The sequence below is a fragment of the Coregonus lavaretus genome (assembly GCF_964263955.1).
Source record: "Coregonus lavaretus genome assembly, chromosome: 10".
NCBI classification, from domain to species: domain Eukaryota; kingdom Metazoa; phylum Chordata; class Actinopteri; order Salmoniformes; family Salmonidae; genus Coregonus; species Coregonus lavaretus.
The window spans coordinates 13,006,541-13,016,844 of record NC_139997.1 but is presented as its reverse complement, the minus strand read 5'-3'; the positions used below and the strand labels follow the sequence as shown (position 1 = coordinate 13,016,844).

At 42.2% G+C, this 10,304-nt stretch overlaps 2 protein-coding genes across 3 annotated transcripts; both read right to left on the bottom strand.

Moving 5' to 3' along the window:
* Positions 1-8: 8 nt before the first annotated feature.
* On the bottom strand, positions 9-1,173 carry LOC311136212 (U11/U12 small nuclear ribonucleoprotein 35 kDa protein-like). The gene has a single exon (XM_084170328.1). The coding sequence runs from the start codon at positions 1,104-1,106 to the stop codon at positions 198-200; it is 909 nt and encodes a 302-aa protein (XP_084026454.1). The 5' UTR covers positions 1,107-1,173; the 3' UTR covers positions 9-197.
* An 838-nt stretch (positions 1,174-2,011) lies between these two features.
* On the bottom strand, positions 2,012-9,549 carry LOC311136211 (N-lysine methyltransferase KMT5A-A-like). 2 transcript variants are annotated; one of them, XM_084170327.1, is made up of 7 exons: positions 9,277-9,549; positions 6,253-6,409; positions 5,252-5,534; positions 4,627-4,714; positions 3,434-3,493; positions 3,094-3,284; positions 2,012-2,919 (listed from the first exon to the last, which is right to left on the bottom strand). In XM_084170327.1, exons 1-7 carry the CDS (start codon positions 9,283-9,285, stop codon positions 2,709-2,711), a joined length of 999 nt encoding a protein of 332 aa, XP_084026453.1. In that variant the 5' UTR covers positions 9,286-9,549; the 3' UTR covers positions 2,012-2,708. The 2 variants fall into 2 exon arrangements, with proteins under 2 accessions (XP_084026453.1, XP_084026452.1); XM_084170326.1 differs by having other exon boundaries at positions 5,252-5,537; positions 9,277-9,527.
* Between the last annotated feature and the right edge of the window lie 755 nt (positions 9,550-10,304).

Here is a 10,304-nt window from a genome sequence, read left to right as displayed (position 1 = left end):
TAAAGAACAACAGGTTGATAGCACCCTGCTGAGCCAGGCCAGCAGAGGCGTGCAGTGAAGAAATGAGTGATGACATCACATCCACACCAACCAGGTGAAAAAAAGAGACCAATGTAGTCAAAACGTTCTTGTAGTACTTGCTCCACCTCACTCTCCACCCATGCGATCCTTTCAGATATGTCAGAGGGACCATTGAGTTATCTCCTGTCTCTGTGTCTGTACTTATCATCCCTGTGTCTTCTGTCATCCCTCTCTCTCGTCGTCGACTCCCTCTCTCTCGTCGTCGACTCCCTCTCTCTCGTCGTCGACTCCCTCTCTCTCGTCATCGACTCCCTCTCATAACTCCTATCCCTCTCTCGGTGGTACTCCCTTTCTCCACCTCTCGCTCGCCCTCTGTCTCGGTCATCTCTCCTCCCCCAATCAGTCTCTCTCGCACGGCTCGGGGACACATCTCTGTAGCGCTCCTCCCTCTCTCCTCCTCCTCTCTCCCACTCTCTGCCGCCACCACCACCCCATTCCTGGTTCATGGTGACAGGAAGGTTGATGGGTTTGCGGAAGGGTCTGTCCTTTCCACCAAACCGCAGCTGACCAGATTCCTTCTTGCCCCCCTGCCCTCCGCCCAGCCGACGAGGTATCCATCCCTTCAGGGTCCTCTCCTGCTCGAAGTCCACAAACAACTCACTTTGGTCCACCACTAGTTTGTTTGCGTCTCGCCTCGCCCTAACCACAGACCTCTCCTCTTTGTATTCAACGAAGGCATAGCCCTTAGAGAACCCAGTCACTATGTCCCTCACCAGGCGCAGCCGGCGGATGTCCCCGTAATTGGAGAACACTTCATTCAGCTTCTCTTCCGTTGTTTGAGGGTTCAAGCGGGCCACGAACAGAGTGAGGAGCTGGTCCCCCACCACGGCTTTGTTGGGTTTGTAGCGGGCGACCATGGCCCTCCAGACGGCCCGGTCATGGGGCTCCACGTCGGTGCCATCGATGCTGCCCGCCTTGAGAGGGTCGTAGACTTTTGCCACTGGACTCCAGTCGTTCATAACTCTTTCTCTGACACTAAACAATGAGGCGAAAAAAACAAATAGCTTTAAAAACACGCAGCTCATAAATCAACTTTACATAATGTAATCACATATCTGAAAATGTACATTTGTTAGCGACATAGCTACTGATTAGTTTTGCATGACACCAGTCGGAATTTAAAAAAGTGTGCATCACTCAAAACAGTACGTGTAGGAAATGTTTTAATTCAGTACGTTCCGTTTAGAAATGTGTCTCATTAAAGCGGTCCTTTTCTTCTTCGATATCATGGCGGCCCGCAAACAAATGTTTAAAGTGCATGCCGCCACCTACTGTGCTCCAGGTACATGGCTTTTAATCTTCTTCCCATGTTGCTTTTCCATTTGCAGAATCTTCCTTTGCGGAGCCTGGCAACCACAAAATATTAGCAATCTACCATTTCCAATTAACTAGGCTCTCTCTACGGCATTAATTAGTCGGATAGGTTGTAAATTAGTCCCTGTGATCTCATCAAACCTCTTCACAACATACCACTCCGACACATTCCTCTTGCTTCCTACCTTGACCTTTTTGCTTTCTACACTAGAGGCTCCACTGCTTTCAGTATCATGATCTCTCTTCTTCCTTTCTTTCCACTACAGACCATTCAGGTCCTTGACCCTCATCCTCCCGCTCCATATCATCAGCACGGTCACCCATATTGATCGCACTCCAGCACAGCTATTTCTCCCACACTACTCGCCGCCATTTCCCTTCCCGACCATCGCAGAACTTCTCTTGGTATCACCTACGAACAAGCCCACCTCGTAAAGCCGGTCCTTCCATAGACGTTTTTAAATAGAAACAAGTGTTACTGTACTTTCATCAAACTGTGTATTTATAAAACCTTTTATATCAATGTGTTTCTGGGAAGGACAACCTCATGCAATCATCACAGAGGTGATCTGTCTGATGCTCTCAGGATTTTAGTAATAAAATATAAAAAAAATCTACTTTGCATAAAACATGTTTATTCAACAATGCCTCCACCCCAGCATACATATTTATTTTAATACTTCCTCGTGGAGCATTTGTTTGTGGACATTTTGACAGCTTTGTGTGTTAAGATGGGTAGAGATTTGTTCAAGTTCATAAAACAACTACTTAACATGGCATAAAATTTACATTTCAAATAAACTGTAAGTTTAAATGGTTGGAATCATATTCCAGGTTTTGGAACCTTTTAAAGAGGGCTTATTAGTTTGCATCTCAGAAAGGCCTCTGCACCATAAATATAATTATTGTTAAGCAACTAACTACTATACAACCGATTATGAAAAACGTTGTATAAAAATGCATAACACTGAACTACAACCTGCATGCCGTGGAAGCACTGGTCTAAATACAAAATATACAAAAAGAAATGTGCTGGAAAAACTAGCATGTTTCATATAGACGGATAAATATATTAAAAAGTATTGATGCCGGCAAACATTCAGAAGATGCATCTCGACCTAAATGCGTTTAAGTCACTGTAACCTAACCCATCCTTGAAACTGCCTTCCCCTAGTTTGTCCGCACACACATGCCCCTTCCCCTCTTGAAAAAAATGTGCTACACATTCTAAGGCAATTTTTACATTTAAAAAAACGATCTATTAAGAAACCAAGGTGTTGTTAGCATTCTCCCTTTTCTTTGAGCTGTCTCCATCAATGTTTGAGCCAAGGGTGGGATGCGATGGAAGATTTGCTGCGGTCGCCGTAGTCGTAGAGCAGCTCCTCGCCCTCATCGACTTCTCGCGATGCCACCAAGATGAGGTGAGGTATCCCGTTGATGTCATGGAGTTTGGTTTGACAGTTGCCGTTCTTACTGTGGTTGATCAGACGGCCCATGCGACCTGTTTCTTTCGTGGCGTCCACACTAGTGGGAGAAACAATTGAAAGAACGCTGATATTAGGTTAATCTAACAAAGTTTGTTATGGTCGAAAAGTTATTGTATCATGAAACTAAAACAAAGATTGCATTAGTGCAGCAAACTGTGAGCTTGTTTTGCAGATATGCAAGACACATAAAAGAGGAAGTGTTTTGACCTACCAGTAGGTTTTGCAGATATACTGAAAGTAGTACATGTAGCAGCCGGTGGTAGGGTTGAGCGCGTATTCGGCCTCCCTCGTTTTGGCGTCGGTGATCTGCAGCAGGTCTCCATGGTACTCCACTACATACTGGCCCTTATGGAAACACTGGGTGGCAAACACTCCTCGACCCTTCCCCTCAATATGCTGCACCTGAACCAAATATATTTCACTCAGATATTGGAATCCAATATAGTCCAAAAATCAATGACAAGCTATAAAAAGGTAACAATGCATTTAATGTCTGTAAATAAACATGCCAGTCAGATAGTGAAGTTTCAGAAGCTGTGATCAATGAGTACCTCCATTCCTTCCTCGATCCCATTTATGATCAGATCATCAATGTGTTTCTTTTGTTCACACTATGAGAAGACAAGCACAGAGGACATGTAATGATGACTATGTCATAAGACTAATTGTAGAACACAAGTCCTTATAGTTGCTAATGCCATTATAGTCAATTTCATCTCACACATTTTATGAAGCTTTTCATTTAGGAAGGACAAAGTTACACTGCAAATATAAAAAAGGTCAGCTTTGTTTAATATTTTGTTTGGTCAAAACATCCCAAATTGTTGTTGATAAATAAACAAACAAAAAGCCCTCAAACCAGTGTTTCCTCAGAAAAAATGTATAGCAGAAATGAGCCAAATAACATATTGGTCAAATTATTTGAACACATTGGACCATGCATATATTTTTTCCTAAAATTAATGTTCACGATTCACAAATTATTATTTAGATTCACATGATTCGATTCAACACGATTGAACAGAATACGAACTAATACAATGGCGAAGTGAATCATTTGTTTAGTCTGGGGAAAAAAATCGTATAAATTAATCATTTGAATCATTCAAAAAGTAAATCAACTTTGTATGGCCTTAATCACGAATGTCGGTGATCATTTTTTGGGGACATGACGAAAACATTAATACATGCTAATAATAGCTAAACAGTTAACTAGAGGGTACAAGATATGTTTTGAATTGGCTACCTAGTTAGTCTGTTCTCTATCATATTTTAAAAGGCTATACCTACCTGCTGCTGCAATATCCAACCAACTCCTTGAGGAATGGTCCACTCACCTCGCACATATGCAAGTGGTGCACGCAAATACAGACACGCTAAAGTGTCATTGCGATCCTGGCTGATATGTTGATTTTTATTTCATTTATCAAATATTTAAAACTGCGCGTAAATAAATTACATTAACAGAAATTATTACATTAATTTCCCAAAACGTTTCGGATTTGATCACTTTTCAAAACTTTCCAAGGCTGGAAAACAACATTTTAAAATTACATTACTTTTCATGACCGTAGGAACCCTGAGCAAATGATAAAACAGAATGACAGGTGTTCTAAACAACTAGGTTCTCATTCCACACATGGTCCTCATCCCACACTAGCATTGCTAATCTTTCAATACACTGCTTAATAACAACAGCATGGTACTGGTCAATGTTTTAGTATTACATGCCCTTTACGCTCACCTTCAGCTCTGCTTTGCTTTTCCTGGAGCTTCTCCTTATGGGATAGTAGTCTGTTACTTTGCGGTTTTGGGAATTCCTGCTCTCTGCCCTGGAAAGGAAACGTATGAACTGATATTAACAAACAATACCATTTTTAAATCCACGGGCACATATGAGCCATGTCCATCTTCTTGTGAAAGTGAATAAACAAGCACTATGTGTCCAACAGAAATGTTGCAGCCATTTGTGGTACATCAATTATAAAATAGAAAATCAAGATTCTAGACAGTAAGGCCACAAGTACATTGGTATCTGGGTGCTAGCCTGTTTCTACTTTAGCAAATCTGTAACTTTCTTGCCAAACAAGTTTTGACAAGTGGATTCTGTTTGGCAAGTCAACAACGTAGGTGTTGTTGAAAGAAGAAAAACACAGGTACCCAAGCTACCACTACCTCAAGATCAGTTTAGTCTAGTCCTGATAGTTTGCACTTCTCCCATGTGCACCGATGTGCAGTTCACCAGTCTCAATCCAAATACACCCTTTTACTTCATTATCTACATGCTCCAGTTTAGTGCATGCATTTAAGACATCCCAAGGTATGAAAACACCAGAATTTTGTTTAGCTGATAACCAGTGGTAACTTACATTCTAAGTGTTGACTTCTTTCCTTTGGCCTTGCGTCGGATGTCCCTCCTCTGGTTGGCGAGGTGAGCGGCAGTGTTGTTGGCGAGGAGGGTGTGTGTGATGTTGTTACTGGGGGCAGGAGGGGAGGAGAGCTCAGATGGGGCGTGGAGGCAGGAGACTGGGGAGAAGTGGAGAAGCTGCTGAGGGGCCTGGTGCTCTTCTGTCCTGCAGGGCCACTGGCTGTGGCTCTCCTCACGGTCCGCCAGCTTCAGGATGCATGCCGCCTCAGAGTTCAGTCTCCTGGCTGCTGGGTGGGGAAAGCAGAGAGGAAAGTCTGATGAGGATAGAACAGGGTGCATGTGAATAGTTTAGTTTACAGAAGCTTCATCTCCTTGTCTCCTTTCCTTAATGTTTTGCCTAAGAACACCAATGTAAAATGGGGAGAGGAAACCACTTTAAACTATTGAGATGCTGCTCAGACCAAACCCCCAGCTCCTTCTTACTTGTGATGAGAAGATGTGACTTTTGAAGGAGGGGTGAAGTGCTGGGGCCTGATGAAGCCAACCTCTTAACAAACCTTTTAAGTTTAATGTAGGCTAAACACACATTCTACTCAGTATTCACAATGCAAATAAATGTCTCTACACTGAATTTACACATTGATCTAGGCCTTTTCAATTCTATACAATACATTGATCAAACACTTGCAACTTGAGTGGATTTAAATCAACAAGATCTGTTGCACACTCAACAAGCTAATTGATCAAGCAGAAGAGCAGAATAGAACGAGTAGGACATGAATGCACTGCAGTAGTTAAATGATAAGGTGGTCCTCTGTAGCTCAGCTGGTAGAGCACGGCACTTGTAACGCCAGGGTAGTGGGTTCGATCCCCGGGACCACCCATACACAAAAAATGTATGCACGCATGACTGTAAGTCGCTTTGGATAAAAGCGTCTGCTAAATGGCATATTATTATTATAATAATAAATAATAATAATAAGGCTACTATACACTACATACCATCACCTTGCCTTGGTGCATCATTCTGTATAGAGCAGCGTCCAGTGTACTTTCCTTCCTGTGTGAGTTTGATGGTCATTGCATCAAGGGCAGGTGATTTGGACTTGCTGTGGTTCTGGTTCCGGAGAGTGATGGAGTGGCTGTTTAGTAACATGTCCTGTCAAAAGGAGGAGGTGGACACCATCAATTATTTATTGGTGTTTTGTGTATGTGTGTGCGACTGTGTAAAATCAAATCAAAGCTTATTGGTCGTGTACACATATTTGCAGATGTTATCCTAGGTGCTTGTGTTTCTAGCTCCAACAGTGCAGTAATATCTAGCAATACACACATAATCAAAAAAGAACAAAAATAGATTAAGAAATATCAGAACGGGGCCTCCCGAGTGGCGCAGCAGTCAAAGGCACTGCATTGCAGTGTTGTGGCGTCACTACAGCCTGGGGTTCGATCCCAGGCTGTGTCATAACCGGCCGTGACAGGGAGTCCCATAGGGCGGTGCACAATTGGCCCAGCTTCGTCCGGGTTAGGGGAGGGTTTGGCCGGGGGGCTTTACTTGGCTCATCGCGCTCTATCGACTCCTTGTGGCAGGCCGGGCGCCTGCAGGTTGACTTCGGTCGTCAGTTGAACAGTGTTTCCTCTGGCAAATTGGCGCGGCTGGCTTCCGAGTTAAGTGAGCGGGTGTTAAGAAGCGCCATTTGGCGGGTCACGTTTCGGAGGACGCATGACTCGACTTTCGCCTCTCCCGAGCCCGTTGGGGAGTTCAGTGATGATACAAGATCGTAATATCACGAAATTGGGGAGAAAAAGGGTGAATCCAGGTGAAAGCTATGATCCCTTATTGACGTCACCTGCTAAATCCACTTCAATCAGTGTAGATGAAGGAGAGGAGAAGGATTTTTAAGCCTTAAGACATGGATTGTGGTGTAAAGTACTTAAGTAAAAATACTAGAAAGTACTACTTAAGTAGTTTTTTGGGTATCTGTACTTTACTATTTATATTTTTGACTACTTTTACTTCACTACATTCCTAAAGAAAATTATTTACTTTTTACTCCATACATTTTCCCTGACACCCAAAAGGACACGTTACATTTTGAATGGTTAGCAGGACAGGAAAATTGGCTAATTCACACACTTATCAAGAGAACATCCCTGGTCATCCCTACTGCCTCTGATCTGGCGGACTCACTAAACACATGCTTCGTTTGTAAATGATGTCTGAGTGTTGGAGTGTGCCCCCTGGCTATCCGTAAATTTTAAAAACAAGAAAATGGTGCTGTCTGGTTTGCTTCGTATAAGGAATTTGAAAAGATTTATACTTTTACTTTTGATACTTAAGTATATTTTTGCAATTACATTTACTTTTGATACTTAAGTATATTTAAAACCAAATACTTTTACTGAAGTAGTATTTTACTGGGTGACTTTCACTTTTCTATTAAGGTATCTTTACATTTACTCAAGTATGACAATTGGGTACTTTTTCCACCACTGGACAAAATATTTAAGTGTCTTTGAACAGGGTATGGTAGTAGGTGCCAGGCACACCGGTTTCGGGTTTTTCATGCTCAACAGTTTCCTGTGTGTATCAAGAATGGTCCACCACCCAAAGGACATCCAGTCAACTTGACACAACTGTGGGAAGTATTGGAGTCAACATGGGCCAGCATCACTGTGGAACGCTTTCGACACCTTGTAGAATCCATGCCCCGACGAATTGAGGCTGTTCTGAGGGCAAAAGGGTGTTCAACTCAATATTAGGAAGGTGTTCTTAATTTTTTGGACACTCAGTGTATATAATGGTGTGTATAGACTGTATATGAATAGAAATGGTGTGTACAGCAGTGGTTATATAGGATGAGCCTTGACTAGAATACAGTATATAGATATGGAGTGGGTAAAACAGTATGTAAACATTATTAAAGTGACCAGTGTTCAATGACTATGGACATAGGGCAGCAGTCTCTAAGGTGCAGGGTAGAGTACCAGGTGGTAGCTGGCTAGTAACAGTGACTAAGGGCAGGGTACTGGGCAGAGGCTGGCTAGTGGTGACTATTTAACATTCTGATGGCCTTGAGATAGAAGCTGTTTTTCAGTCTCTCGGTCCCAGCTTCGCCTTCTAGTAGCGGGGTGAACAGGCCGTGGCTCGGGTGGCTGAGGTCCTTGATGATCTTCTTGGCCTTCCTGTGACACCAGGTGCTGTAGACTAGATGGTCTGGAGGGCAGGCAGTGTGAGGGCACTATGGTGTTGAAGGCTGAGCTGAACAGTATTCTTACATAGGTAGTGTGTGTATCTATCCTTGTGAGGACTTCTGGTACACACAAGGATAGTAAAACAAGAAATTCAGACAAGTGGGGACATTTTGTCTGTCACCACTAGGAAAAACGCTATTTTAGGTTTAGGGGTTAGGTTTAGGGTTACAATTAGGGTTAGAAGTTACAGTTAGGTATAGGTTTAGGGAATAGGATTGTGGATAGGAATCAATTATTTGGTCCCCACAAGGAGGATAGCGATACAAAACTGTGTGTGTCATCACAATGTGGGTGTTGAATAAAAACGTTCAACAGGGAAATGTGGAGGACATTCAAACATAACAATTGTTGGGTACTTTCTGGCAGTTTCCTAATATGATCTTATGAAAAAGAAGCGACCTGTGTCAATATACTACCACAGTGACGCCAGCAAAAACATTTGGCTATTATGACGAAACACACCCACAACATACGGGGCCTCCATAGTTGTTAGCTAAATCCCTTAACTCATCGAATTAATTATTTGTGACAAGGCTGTTTTCGAGAACATGCATTCGACCATTCGCTAATTCAACCGATAGGATAGAGTAACGTTAGCTAGCTAGTGCCGGGGGAGGGAGGATAACATAGCTAGCTGGCTTACATAGTGCACTGTTGGACATTCATAAAGTAAACAAATAACTACAATTGAAATATCAGTGCACTGTCTATTGTCATAAATGAATTGTACCTATTATAAAATAACAAAGGTAGCTGTTACAGCCAACTTACCCCGTTCATTTCTGGTTTATTTTGTTTTTTGTCTTTTTATGCGAAAGGCTTCTGGTCCACTCTTCTGTTGCAGTAAAAAAAATATCCAGCAGTCGTATGTCCCCTGCGTCATACAGTCATCCCACCTCTCCTCCGTCTTCACAAAGGATACTTTTGTATGTTTTGCTTTGCAATTATTCAGCCCATGTAGTTTCCACGGTTCCTCCCCTCCGCCATCTTTTATTGTAACTCATTCACGTGAGGGTCCATGTGAACATTTGTGACTGTAGTTCTAACGTAAGGTCAGCAGGAAGCGCTGTCTGACAGTGTTTCGGGGAGTTGGCTTCCGAGAGCTTTCACACAAAGCATTTGATTTGATTAATTAACATTAATCATTATCATCAATCGTCATTAAAAAATGTACTTATGAAAATAATCATTTTACTGAATCTGAGTAAACTGTGTAAACTCTCTCTCTCTTGCTCTCTGTATTTTTGTGTTCAGGTGTGTCATGTTTTGTTTGTGGCTGTTTTATATTTTGTTTCCATGTTTTGTTTGTAAGCAAACTTTTAACACTGCCTTTAAAAAAAAATATTTGTATAACATTTTTGACTTACAAGGTATTACATTTTATGATTGTGTAAAAGGTTATTTTATTATAAATGATATGTATTTATTTTTAGTCATTTTGCAGACGCTCTTATCCAGAGCGACTTACAGGAGCAATTAGGGTTAAGTGCCTTGCTCAAGGGCACATCGACAGATTTTTCAACTAGTCGGCTCGGGGATTAGAACCAGCGACCTTTCGGTTACTGGCACAACGCTCTTAACCACTAAGCTAGCAAGAGCATGAATTGTGCAGCCTGGTTCCTCTCAAGGTTTGTATTTTCCAGGGAGATTTTCCTTGCCTTGTGCTGCTGCTTGCTCTTTGGGAGGTCTCTCTCTCTATGGTCTAGACTGGGTTACTATTGATTTATTGATTTATGCAATATAAAAACATGCAGAACGGAGGAGTAGACATTTGAATTGACTTTATGATTTGAAATCAT